General features: G+C 37.5%; 1 protein-coding gene across 3 annotated transcripts in view; it reads right to left on the bottom strand.

Moving 5' to 3' along the window:
• The window catches only part of SATB2 (SATB homeobox 2), a 192,176-nt gene that overhangs the window by 52,354 nt on the left and 124,265 nt on the right, over positions 1-15,557 (bottom strand). For all 3 annotated transcript variants that reach the window (XM_027124972.1, XM_027124950.1, XM_027124960.1), the window contains exons 8-9: positions 4,921-5,133; positions 571-726 (exon numbers count right to left, since the gene is read on the bottom strand). In XM_027124972.1, coding sequence (XP_026980773.1) covers positions 571-726; positions 4,921-5,133 — 369 coding nt within the window. The remainder of the gene's footprint in view (positions 1-570; positions 727-4,920; positions 5,134-15,557) is intronic.

Here is a 15,557-nt window from a genome sequence, read left to right as displayed (position 1 = left end):
ATTGTACTGGATAAGCGTCTATGTTTTTCTGTTAAAGATTTTAGCACTCACTCTGCACTCCCCGATGTGTGTTTTCTCCTGGAAAAACAACTGCATTCTATACATAAAAGAAACACCTGACATTGCAAGGTGTCCCTGGGGCTGAGGAAAAGCGGTTATTATAACAAAGTCATCCATTTCCCTGGTGGGAATAAGAGAGGTGATGAGACCTGGCTAAAACTTGGTCTCAGGAAGATGCTGTTTTGAACACACTAAGTTTTGCTCAAATACCAAAAAGAAAGAAAGAAAGAAAGGATGCATAGCAATATTCAGAATTAGGAGGGAAACCATTCAAGGCTGATTCCTTTTGAAAAAACAATTCTTTAAAAGAAAAAAAAAACTGGATTTTGACTTAGTCTCTATTTTGAACTCTGATGGGAACAAAAGCAAACCATAGAGCAAAATGCAGAACACGACAGGTTCTCTAGGGATTATTATTATTGTTGTTATTATTATTATAGGAACAGATGTATTTTTATTGGTGGGAGGAGGAGAACAGCCCTCGCTTTTGCTCTTTTAAAAACCACTCACCTGACTTTTATTTGCAGCCACTTTGGCAAACAGGGCTTGAGACACCTTGGCCCTTTTCATCTCCTGTTGGATCTCGTCATAAATGGCAGCTGTGATGTTGACGTTGGCGCCGTCCACCTTAATGGGGAGGTCTGTTGTCGGTGTCGAGGTTTTGGCCTACCAAGAGACCATGAAAATAATAATTTAAAAAGTGCTGCATTCAGCCCAGCCATCTGTGCAGAAATTATCAAAGGATTTCAGTCAGCTGATGCCAAACTGCATTAGCTACAGAGGGACACTTCCTGTCCATTATTCTAATCAGGTTAATTGTGATTGGAAATAATTGCAGTGCATTCCTATAGGACATGCAGAGTCCTGTCAACCTTGTTCTTTCCCTCACAGTAGCTGAGACAGTTCACAGGTACGATGGCTACTCTGGGCACCAAACTCAAGAGATCAGCTTCCTGCAACACAAGCATGCAGAACACACACACAGTTACCTTTTTCTTTCTGAAAATAGTACACCTTGGAGGAAGAGCCAATTCTTCCAGAAAAAATGAGTAAATGGGTAGAGGTCTCTAAATAATAAATTATTACTCAATTTAATGCACTCCCCTGAGTCTCTCTCATACTTTATTAAAGCTTTACGTATGTCATTCGAGTATGTATGGCTTCCCACCATTATCATCATTATGCTACCCAGACAGTCACCTAATTTCACCTAGGAAATCAGTGGAAATGAAACAAAATTTCATTTCATAAAACGAGGCTTCAGAATGCCTCTGAAGTGCCGTCTTCATTTTCTTAAACTCATATTGTGGTTTTATGTAGTCTGCCGTGCTCGTTTTAATTGAATGATTTCCCATCCGTTTCAGAGACAAATGAAGGACAATATAGAAGGTGTCTGTACTTCTTGGGGTTAGGATAACCCTAAAACGCTTGAATCTACTTGATCCAAAAGACTGCAGAGCATTTGCTCTGGTGTTCTCAGAACCCAGGGCAACAGGACAAAGGGAAAAGTCTGCCCCAACCGTTGCATTCCTGAGCATGGCCAGCTGATTTGGTCTAAAGTGGATTGTTTTCTCTTTTCATCCCCACCCGCCCTAGAATCCTAAACCACTATGTTCCCTTTGTGGATGTCCTGAGCTGTTGTTCCCCTGCTGGATTGACAGTATGCAGGTTTGGAGAAAGACATGGCATGCAGGGTGGACACCATGGGGTCATTCTCAACAGTGTCTTGAAGCCGGAGTTATGTCCTAAGTTTCCAGGAAGGCTCTGATTCCTAAGAGCGCTCAGTGACCTTTGCCATTCTCCTTTGAATTCCCTGTCTCATACTATTTTCTAATTACTGCAAAGTAATAATAAGAATAATTGATGTAGTACTTTTTACGTGCCAGGCACTCCAAAAAGTGCTTTTTGGTTGTTGTTATCACATCTTATTCTTTTAAGAACACAGTGAGTTAGACATTATTATTTTCACTTTACAGATGAAGATAACTGAAAATAAAAGAGGATACTTCACTTGCTGGCAGCAAGTGAAACAGCAGCAAGTGAAATAACCATGATCTGAACTCAAGTCTCGCAGGCTCCACAGCACAGGCTCAGCGCAGGCTCAGGAATCACTGTGCTACTCTGCCTCCAAAACCTCCAATTCGTACTAGTGCTGTTTTTACATGTTTCTTCTTGCCCTCAAGTTTGAGCTATTCCCTCAATAGTCCAATCCTCTCTCATCTTTTTCAAGAAAACTCCCTTTTCTTCTTAAAACTTCTAATTAACGTTCAGTGCTTTTCCTGTTAAGTGCATATTTTAGCATACCATTTCTGCCTTTCTCAAGGCAGGTTTCTTATTAGACTCACTGACTAATCTCACCTGACTGGTCAAATCTTCTCTAGAACACTGAGGGCTAAAGTCAAAGCACTGAAATAGATGGTTAGGGGCCCAGCCTTGGAATCAGAATAACCAGAGTTCAAATTCTAGCTCTATCACTCAGCCGTGTGACCTTACACAAGGTTTTTAACCCATCTAAACCTCAGTTTCCTCATCTAAAATGTAAACCTCATGTAAAATGAGAACAACGGTGCAAAATGGTGAGGATCCGATTCATGCAAAATGTTTGCAATATCTGATACAATAAGTGCTCAATAAATGATTATTCTTATACTTGTACTGTTGTTTTGTTATTTTTAAGTACATTGAGGAATACTGGCCAATTGAAGGTTATGAGAAGAGGCTCTTGAGGTTGAATTTGAAACTTGCAAAGTCTTCAATTTGTTTTAAACTGATAACAAAGTACTGACGGGATCTGGAAACTAATCTCCATGGACCTATGCAAGGTCGTGTGTGTGTGTGCCCGGCATTGCTGGCTCCAACTCAAAGGCTGAATCAGTGGGTACCCCTCTGACATTTATTTGCACAATGAAAGACTTACAGTACTATGGATCTTTGCTACTGAGATAGTTCTGTAAAGAATTTTGGATAAGTAGGTAATCATGAAATATTTTAAAAGTCTTCAGTAACTTTCTCAATGTTTAACCAACAGAAAAAGAAGAATGTTCCAGACAATGTAAAAATGTCAGTGCCATGACTGTATTCTCAAAACTATTTCGAGAAAAACATTTTACATTTATTTTCAGAAATCTCAAAACTGTGAAATTAAACGTTCAATTTCCCTGGTATACTTGTCCCTAAAGGGCACTTTGATCTAGGAATTTTCTAGACAGGATTTTTTGCTGTTTAAAAAAGCTAAGTCAGGGTCCTGAGTCAGGGTCCTGACCTTAACTGTGTGGTGTTGTAAGTTGGTCTGGCTCTGAAAGCTACCAGGTCTTTGAAAAGATGCCTAAGATATAATCTTGTTGGAAAAATATTACGAAGGAGTGGAAAACAAAACACACAGACCTGTGTGATTTTCTAACAAGGAGGAGTGATTTTCTGAGAAAACTTGCCCAATTAAATGGCCATGAAGCATGGCTGGATTCTCCTGTAATGATTCAATGGGCTTCAAAAGTGGCAAAAATGTTGGTGAATTTAATAGAAGTAAATATTAGTGCAAATTAACAACTTGTCCAACTCAATAGCTCAACATGTATGTCCCAAAATTTTTAAAAAATAAAAATAAAGATAAAAAAGCTTGGTTACAGTGGTCCAAAGTAAGCAATCAAGAGACTTATTTTTGGTTTAACAGTAACTAAAATTCATAATTCACTAAACACTAAAGTCTAAGTATCACAGTTTGGCAGTGCATGATAGAAAATTATCTTCAGTTAAAAAATCTATTGCAGAGTGCAAAATATAAAAAGAGTTAAGATGTGTGAAAAAATGGATATACTTGAAAAAGCTCAAATATTTCTATTAGAAGATTCTGCTTAATCAGTTCCTTAGAACTTAACAGAAAACAAACTCCTAAACCCAAAACTATAGTATCTAAGCAAAAAAAAAAAAAAAACCCTTTATTTTCAAAGTACCCATTTTTCTGATTTGTACAAATGTGTACCTGTTAAATATTTTTTTGAAAACTATCACTCAAGAAGGAACCTGCAACCATGCTAGCAACAGTAAATGGGGTGGCTTTACCATAAATCCGTTGATTAGTAAAAGTTGAGGGGAAGTAGGGAGTAGGCTAAAAATAAGTGGGCTCAGATCTGAATTGGAAATGACGCTTGGCTGACTTGAGACCTTGACCCTTCAGTTAAAATCTTTAAATCACACATTACTAGACGTATGCATCTGCAGGAGGACCTGAGAACAGAATGCTTTTAAAGTACGAAGAAAGGAGGGATGGAAAGCTGAGTCAGGGTCCTGTGGACATCACTGTAGGAAGGAAAATAATTAAGGCCTACATTTCCACTACCATTTTCTAAGGGATCACTGAATGAGCTCCCAGTCATTCGGATCTAGCCGCTGCATTGGCATGCTTCCATCACACACAGGTTCCTCCCTGACTTTGTCTCTTTCAGATTGCATCAAGCAGAACTTGGACTACGCTAGCTGTCCCCTGCCCCCATCCAAATAAATACACAATTGAAGGAAAAGCAATGCTTCGCAAACTCAGCTTCAATACAAATCCGCTAGCCCCTTCTTTGATAACCAAACAGCTGTATGTAGACATCTAGTGCTTACCCTTCCACCCACTGCTGCCCTCCTGCCACATGTGGAAGAATGGGACTTTCTTAAAGGGACAGAAATGGCATGGATGATATAGAAAAAGATAACCACTAGCATATGGTCAGAGGTTCATATCTTCTGACCCACATGTTCAGTGGATTAAAAAGTCTTGGAATTATGTCTCTTAGTTTTTGAGGGAAAACACAGTAGCAGTGAAGGCAAGATATCTCCAAGGCTAAGAGTGAAAAGTCAGTGGAGCGAATATCTCACCTGAGGGGTTCGGGAGGAGCTGGGACTGCTGGAGGCCGATGAGACCATGCTCACATTGGGGTTCATGCTCCGCTCTCTCTCATCCTGGTATATGCGGTCCCGCTCCACTTCCGGCAGATTGAGGAAATTCTGCATAGCCCTCAGGTTTACTAAAAGAGACTGAGATGCTGTCCGAGGGTCTTCTTCCTTACGCAGAATCTCAGACAACAGTCCCTGATTAAATGGAAAAAAAAAAGTAGGCCAAGTTATATCTGCAGGTATGCATGTGTGGTTTCCATATTGCGCCCCTCTTCCCCTTTATCTGTTTGGTGTAACCAGCTGGCTGTGATGTCAAGAACCTCAGTCTAATTCCAGCGGGTTCTCCAGCAGGAAGATTTGGTGGGAACGTGCTTGCTCTCTGGGGGCTGTGCCTTATTTTGGAACATTCTATTCTGACACTTTATCATCACTGTAATAATCATCAGTGTACAGAGATGCCAGCTAGCAAGGTAGGCGCTCAGAAGAATTGTGAAACTGCAATTACCACCAGGTGCCTCCTACAAGTATTTCAGGAACTGTTAGAACTCTCTCTGCTTGAAACTGGGAACACTTGGCAGTCCTGCTCAGCTTTACAAATCTGCCAAGTTTGGTAAATTTAGTTCCGACATTTAAACAGCATGGGAGATTTACATCGACTTAAAAAAAAAAGTTTGGCTGAATTTCTGTGTGACCGGACACTGTTTTCAATATAGATGTTTCTTATGGCAAGAAGAAAAAAAAAAGACACAAAGCAAATGGCTATAACTTGGCCTCTATTAACTTCCCAATCCACACACATAATAGGTTTCCTTGCATATGTCCCAGAGGGCACCCAAACCTTTTTATGAGACGCCCTCATGGGGACGCTCCAAGCCCACCATTAAAGCAACGGAAGTAGAGTCACATCCGGTAACAGGCCACAGCGCACCTCAGAGAATGCCATGATAGGCTCAGATACTTTCTGACTGTGTGACCCATCCAAATAGAATGATTTACATTAAAAAACTGGTGTTTTCATGTGCTGCTCTGCTGACAGAGAATTCACAAAGAAAAGAAAAATGTTGACAAGTCTAAAGAAAAGTAGTACAGACGCAAAAAAAAGGCTAGAGACCTGAGTTAGAACACGGCAGTACTTGGGGCAGAAGCAGATCCATTTCCATTCTGCGCACTTGTTGGATTATCACACAGAGGCATCACTTTACATTCCCAGCTAACATCCCTTCTCAGGGCAGTATGAGATCAGGGCCTAGGATTATCTCCCAGAAAAAGCTAAGATGTTAACCTCTGTATCTTACAACAGATGGGGATAACCCCAAATCGTAAAAGTAGATGCCACAGGCATTTCCACTTAGGGGATATTAATGCAAAGAAACACTATCAGATTTGTAATAGATGGCTAAATAGGCCGTCTTTGGCCAACAGGCCAATAGGCATTGGAGACCAAAGAAATATACCATCTCTAGTTGGCCAAAAATCCTCAGGGTAAGGTAGGCGGTTTTAAAAAATAATGCATTATAATATAGTGAAGCAAATGTCACTTACAGGAATGTGTATCACACTGTTATCAGCTTCCGGGAGTAATCACCACTCAAAACATCATGTAAGACAATTTTACTATAAGGAACCTACAAGAGGCATGCCATCTGATACCTCTTACCCGTTTGGTTGTCATTACTTTGATTAGAGAAGTCTTTCCAAATGAGACTATAATATGCCATACAGTGAAGCTAGAAAAAAATGTGTGTCTGTGTGTGTGAGTGCCCAAGGAAAGGTCAAGGTAGGGCATGTATATAAAACTACCCTACTGCTGAAATGATTCTAAGAAAATCTTGATTTCTTGTCATGCTTTCAGAAAGAAGCAACTAGTGAGACACTTGTCTTCCAGAAAATGTTATACAATCTAAGTATTAATTTTCTTTCTGAAATTAAAAGGCAGCTCTGCCTTAAGTTATCCTACTTTCCACTTGGACTAAGCAACCTGAAATATTAATAACAAATTTGTTTCTAAGACAAAATTCTCCAAATTAATGTGTGCAGAAGCAAGAGGGATGTGAATTTAAAATCAATACCAATTTCCTGTATATACGATGGAATACTACACAGCCATAAAAAAGAATGAAATAATGCCATTTGCAGCAACATGGATAGACCTAGAGATTGTCATACTAAGTGAAGTAAGTCTGACAGAGAAAGACAAATACCATATGATATCACTTATATGTAGAATCTAAAATATGATACAAATGAACTTATTCACAAAACAGACTCACAGACATAGAAAACAAACTTATGGTTATCAAAGGGGAAAGGGCAGGGGAGGAAGTTTGGGATTAGCAGATACAAACTACTATATATAAAACAGATAAACAACAAGGTCCTACTGTGCAGCACAGGGAACTATATTCAATAGCTTGTAATAAACCATAATGGAAAAGAATATGAAAAAGAATATATATATATATATATATCTCTGAATCATTTTGCTGTATACCAGAAACTAACATGACATTGTAAATCAACTATACTTCAATAAAATTTAAAAATTAAAATTAAATAAAAAATTAAAGCATAAAAGACGATCAATACCAATTTCCATTACTAATAAGATACTAAGATTGATATTTTCTGAGCTTTCTTTAACAATGAACTTTGCACATGAAGGACAAGTTGGTACCCACTCTCCTTCTCTCTGTCTTTTTCTCTCTCTCATAAGTAACTTTAGCATTTTACTAAATGTCAGACTACCAAATTTGGAAAAGTTTTAGGATCTACATGGATATATTCTTTATGCTGGTTATATGATTATACTTAAGATCTCTCAAAGGCAAAGTCTGTAAACTCTTTCTTCCGTGAAATTATTTACACAAATTGTGGAGGACACTATGGCAAAAATCTTCCATACAAAATACTGAAAAAACAAAAAATATTGTTCTAATGGACAAACTTCAAAATTGTAAGTCTGTTTATTCCTAATCAATAGAAAACAAAATCACTCCTAAGGATAGAGTTCTTTTATTTATTTTTTGTTCAGCTTGGTTTACCTTTTTTTCCCACATTGAAATTGTGGAGTTCCTTCCCCTGCATTTTTTACATGTTGGACAACCTTACAGGGAAATGAATCCATCTCTAAGAAAAATTAAGACAAAGCATCCTTGTAAATGACTGCTCATCAGCATCACTTCTGAAGTGAATGAGACACAGTATTTGTATTTTAAGGGGTTGGTGGACTATACTGTTGCCTCTGTTTTATTCGCCTAATTGAAGATAAAGTCTCAAACCAACAAGGTGGCCACTGCTGCCCTGGAGAATGAGAACACTGTTCTAAAGTATTTACTTAAAGTCTCATCTGTGTAACCCTGGTCCCAAAGCAGATTCTTTTTACCTCAGACATTTTCAATAACAAGTGGCTAACTGGTGGGCACAAGAAGAGTTTTAGTTGTTTTGTTGAGCCTTCTTCATTTTGGTTATGTGCTTTTAACGACTTAAGCAGGGATTTTTAAAAACATAGTCAAAATTCTGTGGGCACATAAATGTAAAGCACATTTTATTTAGTTAGTTTAAAATCATCATAGGGGAAACAGATTGGAAGAAAATGTACGGCATAACTTAAGTATACCACAAATCACCCCATCTAATTACCAAGATAAGTAAATGTTTATCATATTGAAACTGTCTTGAATAGAACATAAATTAATAATTTATCTTGCATAAATATTTCTAAAGCCCTTGCTACTATGTTGTCTGGCATTTAATTATCAACCAGCCAGGCAGGAGGTGTCACTTGGACATTCCCATTATGCAGCCTGAGATATAGAGAACCTGGCATGGCACCCGGGCACTGAAAAAAAGATGTACTTTTATGAAGAGAAAGGTCATGAATATTGAGAATGTGAAATTTGAGGGAAATTAATAAATTAACCAGGATATCGCTTATTAAAATTTCATATCAGTAATCTTATTAAAACACATTGCAAGTATTCAGTAACGTGGTCATTAAGTGTTTTCCTCATCATAGGCAACAGAGCCTTCTCAAGGGAGAGATTATAAACAATTCTCTCCATGGTGTTAGCTGAGGTTGTGTAAGACCAGGAAACATGTTGACTGAAAAGGAGTAGAACAAACCTCTGCGCAGGGTAGAAAGGCACCTTCTACCAGAGCTCTTGGGTTACAGGTCACTGAAAAAAGAAGGGAGTTGGGCAAAAAGAGCCTCAAATTGGCCTTCTCCTTCGTCTTTTAATGGAGGATTTTGTAAGCTCCATATTATTTCCAGCACCAGCAAAGAATACATGAGGTTGGCAGAAAACTTCAATAAAAGCAAAATAATTCAAAGCACAAAACAAGAGATAATATAATGCCATCTAGCTTCATTGCTAATACAGGCTCTCTCTACAGACAAAACAAAGAACTGGGGCTGGGAATTCCCTGGTGGTCCAGGGACAAGGACTTGACTCTTTCACTGCTGAGGGTGCAGGTTCAAGCCCTGATGGGGGAACTAAGATCCCACAAGCCACGTGATGTGGCAAAAAAAAGAAGAAGTAGGGCTAATTTTTTAAATAAAAAATTGCTATGCTTATTATTACTAGTATTTTAATAATATTTGTGACGTCTTAAATGACCTTAGAGTTTCTGAATCTGCAATTTCTGTTGAAGAGCTTTCTTATTTGAAGAGTTTTTCTTTTTATTATGATTTTCATATTCCTTCAACAATTTATATAGTTTGCTCCAAATCGTTAGTGTGCAAAATACATGCTGATACTCAGAAATATTTGGGAAACGTTACCATGACTGGCTCTATAAAATTTACTTCCAAGTTTCTGTACTAGCCCTTGAGGCTTCATCTGGGACGGGTGAGAAACTGCCTTTGATGGGCCCTTAAATCCTCTTAAATCCTTTAAGAGAACAAGAAGAGAACCCAAGCCTGGGCCAGGTTTTAGGAATCTGAGCCTGAGCCCATCAGACCTCCCAGGTCACTCCAGGAGAGGTCACTGAAGATCATTACTGACTAGATTTTAACAGATATCTCTTCTTCATACTTCCTAGACATTTGTAATTCTCTACGATTAGGTTATATCTCCCATTGATTATCCAGAGAACCCCCAAATTCAATATGCCTATTGCCAAAAAATGACAGATCAGTCTAGTAATTCACTCCCTGTTTACAACTTGGTTCAAAGCTCATAAAAGAATGGAAAGATTAATAAGACATAGATTCTGCTGCCAAGGAGTTTACTATACAATGGTTTACAGAAGCACAATGTGAAAGATAAGTGTCATAAATTTCAGACAGAACTAGTACCATCTCAGTTCAAAAGAGGGTGAAAGTATTGCCATCGCAAGACTCAGGGAAAACGTTTTGGAAGAGGTGGTATTTAACTTGGCGGGGATTCAAAATGTACATTATGCATAGACATAGAGATGGTGATGAGACCAGGCAAAGGGAGAGGGCAAATGAGGGATTGCATAGTATTAGAACACTTGAAGAAAAAGAAAGAGCATGACTAATCCAGAATACCAAGAGAAGTTTCTGTTTCCTTAAAAGCTTAAAAAAAAAAAAAAAAGTGCAAAAACTGATAAAGTGGTAGAAGACTTTTTGAAGTGAAAATAATATAGTCCACATTAATATAATTCAGAACTACTGGAGTATACACAAACTAACCAGCAAACACTACCCCCAAAATGAAGTGATATTAATCTGTTCAGCCTTTTTGTCACCTGCAACAAATTAGGCTTTCAATATGCAAAACATCTTCCTTCCAGGAAAACAAATGATCATGATTCCATTTAATTGTAATTTAATGAGGCATAATTTACTTTTTAAAGTGATATACACCAGGTGTGTATTGAAAAAACTGGCCCAGCCAAACCCCAGTGCTATGCTTTGGAAAAAGCTTCAAACTAGCCGGAGACTATTTTCATTTCTGTAAATTATATTTCTGTTCACATATTTATTCTAACATAAACTTTTGAAGTTAACCTCCGAAATACTCATATATCATATAACATACATAGCATATCATAGTTTGAAAGTGTTAGGTTACAACCCAAACAAAGATAGATATTAGAATGTCATATAAATCCCAAAGAAAGCTTATATGTACTACTGATTGCAATGCCAAAGGGAAAAATATATGCTTGCCACTTCTACAGAATCATTTGGACTGGTTATTTTAGAGAAAATTAGCTCTATTCCTTTATAATGTATTTTAATTATTAATTGTTGGATGTATCAATAATAAAGTATATAAGCTTTTAAAATGAAAGTCCTTTTCAGAAATCAAGTTACATCTCTTTAAGGGTGTATGGGTTGAAACATATTTACTTTGTAGTAGTGAGTCTGAAAATATATTTTAGTTCATTATTTGCTTAAAACAAATGATGTCCTAACCAATCAAGTTTCAAAGGCACATATACCCCCATTTTACAGATTAAAATTACAGAGGGTCAGAGGTGGAAGAGGCCCTGGCACCCATATGGGCTAACCCCACATCCTGCCACTGAGCATGACCTGTCTATCACATAGTTCCCTCTGAAGGTACTCGTCACGTTTCACCACCCCTTTTCCATGCTTATTGGTTAGCCTTAACTTCATACAATTCTGAAATGTCTGGTTCCAGCTGACGTGAGAGCCAAAAAGTGGTATCCTCTGATGAAAACCAGGTGATACCAAATTCTTAGCCTAATTGTACAAAGTGAACTCTTCAGTTTCGGTGGTTAATGCACAGTTAGTTGAAGCTGTGAACTGAGCTCTTGGCTGGACAGAGTATTGACATCCTACCACCTGAAAGCTGACCTAACGAAATCAGTTCTCTCCTAACCTCCAGTCTCATTTCCTTCTAGACGTTCCTGAGAGGCATGTTCTCCTCTGCTCACAAATATAAATAGGTTTCCCTGGGTCCCATATTCATAATCTACAACCCCACTACAAAGCCGACTACTGAAATTCATTTGTGTTATGCTAAAAAATGCTCACCTCCCCCATCACCCCCTGGAGTACTGCTCAGCCATGAAGCCAGAGTACTTAGTCTGATTTGAATAAAAGGTATACAGGGCACAACAATGACAATTTGATTTTTATTATTAAAAATGATGTGTTAAATCCTCAAAGAAAATGTTGTTATTGCATTAGTTTAATAAAAAACCTCTCTTTTACTATAATATTTCTTTATTAGAAAAGACAGCCTATGCATATAGCACTTTTGTACCATGGGGGTAGATAGAATTGAGCATCTAAAGGGAATTAATGTACTCTGCAAATATAAATGCATATACAAAAGTAACATTTGCAGACAAATGTTGCTGTAGAGATGTATTCTATAATGCACTAAAAGACTATGTATATATCTGTATATGTATATACACTGCAGTTGGCAATACTTTCTCCCTCCTTTGAAGGGAGATGGCACTAGTTCTATTTCACATTTATGACACTTATCATCTTTACATTGTGTAACTATAAAACCTCTTTCTCCCATCATACAGTAAACACCTTGGGAGGAGAATCTGTACATTTTGTGCTTAGTGGTTAGTTGGGGATATACAGGAATATAGAGCCCTAAGAAAGCATCAAATGCATATTTCTCATTTTTCTGAAAGTGGGAGTCCCATCTTTGCTAAACAGTCAGCAGCAGGCCCTGATGGACCACATGTTAAAAGCCTAACTCACAATAACTCAAGATCTTCTCATACAACCTATTGAAAACGATAAGATAATAAATACCGAAATTTTGTGCCATGCAAACTCCACTTTAGAACAAATATTCCATGCACCCCAAACCTACAGTTTATTAAATGAAACACTTCCCTCACAGACAGGTTTCTTTCTAGTATATATAATAAAACTTCGCTTGTGCCATCTGACACATCAGAATACTGTAAGCATGCAAAACAAAGTTAGTAGGTGCAACAGAGCATTCTTGAAAACAAAGCAGTCTGTGCTTTCTTAACTGCAATCCCCTTGTCCAAGCCACACTTGAGCATGTACCGTGGGGAAACTTAGCCAAAACCAGATTCCTGGCAACTTTACTACTTTTTACCTACCTAATCTATACAACGATAGATGCAATTAAATAAAGAGTCCTGTCTCATTTTCTTCCTTCCCTCCGTATCTCTAGGAAGTCTTAGGTACTGGAATGGGGGATGGTGCACAATCTAAGTCAAAATTTTCTAAACACATTAGCACCAAAAGGCAAAAGCAAATACAGAACTGAACAGGTTCCTTTTGGAAACATTTACCAGTGGTGTTCTCAGCTCTGGGCACATACATGGTTTCTACTAACACCTCAAGTACCTGGCACCATGACTATTGAATTCACGAAGTGCTGGGCCCTGGTTATTCCTAGTTTCCATGAGTATTCTGCAAAACAACTGTTGGCAAACTTCCAAAAAATTTACTAGCTTTGGCTACTTTGTCAAAACATTGGCAAAAATAGTACTTTCAAAAACAAAACAAAACAAAAACATACATTTAGTGCATATTTATATCTCAAATGTATCAAATGCATTCAGATATAAGAAGAAAAGCAGTCTATTAACATATGAGTTGACTCTGTCCTGAAATAATTATAAAACATTATTTTTTCTTGCTGAACATTTTCTGCCTTAGCTTCAATCACCTCCAGGGTCAAAAGCATCTGTTCTTACACAGTACATGCAACATATTACATATTATCATACCACAGTGGGATTAGTGGTTTAAAAGTCTGTTTATTCCTCATACCTCCTTGAAGGAGGGACTGTGTCTTTCTGCTCTATGATAACAGAAATGATTGAGAAAAAAGGAGATATGAGTATGAGTTCTGAAGTTAGAATTGCTGGGTTCAAAACTGGGCTTCAACTGGACAAGGATTAATTAATCTCCTTATGGCACAGTTTCCTCACCTGTAAAAATGAGATAATAATTGCACTTCCCTCATAGGATTCCCTAGAGAGCTTAACAACTGTATCCTATATGTGTTAAATGTTCAATAAGGGTTAGCCCTCATTATAACCCCAGCATAGTCTCTGAATGCTTAATAATTATTTGTTAAATGAATGGATAAAGACAGAACTAACATCAAAGTACATTTCTTATTTTAAATTTGCAACTTCAAATATTCAAGGCCCTCCACTTATATTTTGCTAGATGTCTTCCCATACAGAACACAGAAAATATTTAAAAGAAAATTTTTTAGGAAGTAGAATAATTAAAATTATTTGGGATAGAGGATAATGTAAAAAAAAATTTAATAAATTATCTAAAGTGAAATGAGCATATGGACATTCAGGACAGCACTAAACTAAGATATTCATTTATACTTCAAGGAAGTAAAACCACTTTCCTTCCTTAAGTAACTTTTAAAATCAGCCTTAATCTGCATCATTGTTGAAGCATGGGTCACAATTATTAGTGGATGATAAAATTAATTTAGCATACCATAACTAGTTTTTATAACAAAATGCAATTAAATAGATTAAAAATTACCACAGTGCTTCATACATGTATTGTTTCATGAAGGCTTTTTTTTTCTTTCATGAATAAATATACAGATAGATAGAGATATAGTTGGAAATGAGATACAACTCAAAACAGACAGACATACATATGTGAACAAATGTGTGAGTGTGTCTTTGTGTACTAGTTCATGATGTAAAAATTATTTCTTACTGGGTGTTGTAGTCAGAGAAATTTGAAAGTAAATACTGTTGTCTACAGGAATAATTTTAGGCACAAAACTGGCAGATAGAATTTAAACAACCTTGTAATTTCCAATTGACTTCAAAGTGATTCAGTTATATTTTTCTCACAGAATTTTTGGCCTTTAAACTTAATTCACTTTATTTGAACAAACATGCACTTAACCCCAGGCCAAATGGTCATCATTTCAATCAATGGCAAAAAAAGGAACCATTTATGTATTTTTTAAAGTTACTTTGAATAAGCAAAGGTGAAAAGCATATAAATAATGGAATCTAAAGCTAGTGTTTCCTTATATTTCTTCTATAAAAATTCTACTTTAATTATAAACATCACCCAGGACTTGGAGAAACTAGATAAATAATAAAACTAGGCTTTCCACTAAAAGTGCAGGTCTCTACTGAGACACACTCACTAGAAGTGAAATACCTTATTTAGGACAGAGACCCCCTCATCTGTGTGAAACGAGTCAATCACTCCTTGTTAGAGAATAGTGACAAAAACTTATAAAACCATCATCAAAAGGCAGTCTTTTTGAGTAAAGTAGAAAAACCTGAATTTTCTATAATAGTTCAGCAACTAATTTTTTTTGGCCGGTACGCGGGCCTCTCACTGTTGTGGCCCCTCCCGTTGCGGAGCACAGGCTCCAGACGCACAGGCTCAGCGGCCATGGCTCACGGGCCCAACCGCTCCGCGGCATGTGGGATCTTCCCGGACCGGGGCACGAACCCATGTCCCCTGCATCGGCAGGCGGACGGACTCTCAACCACTGCACCACCAGGGAAGCCCAGCAGCAACTAATTTTTAAGGACTTTGCACACTGATCAGGGATGAAAGGAATAGATAGAAGGAATAGATAGAAGAGTGTGCTGTCATATTTCTTTCCTCTGATTCTTTGGTACAAGTTTTGTGAAGGACGGGGAAAAAGGAGTCTTCATATTTTCTT

Source organism: Aethalodelphis obliquidens, unplaced genomic scaffold, assembly GCF_003676395.1.
Source record: "Aethalodelphis obliquidens isolate GAN/ISIS:26980383/991018 unplaced genomic scaffold, ASM367639v1 scaffold2, whole genome shotgun sequence".
NCBI classification, from domain to species: Eukaryota; Metazoa; Chordata; class Mammalia; order Artiodactyla; family Delphinidae; genus Aethalodelphis; species Aethalodelphis obliquidens.
This window is presented reverse-complemented; position numbering and strand designations above follow the sequence as displayed.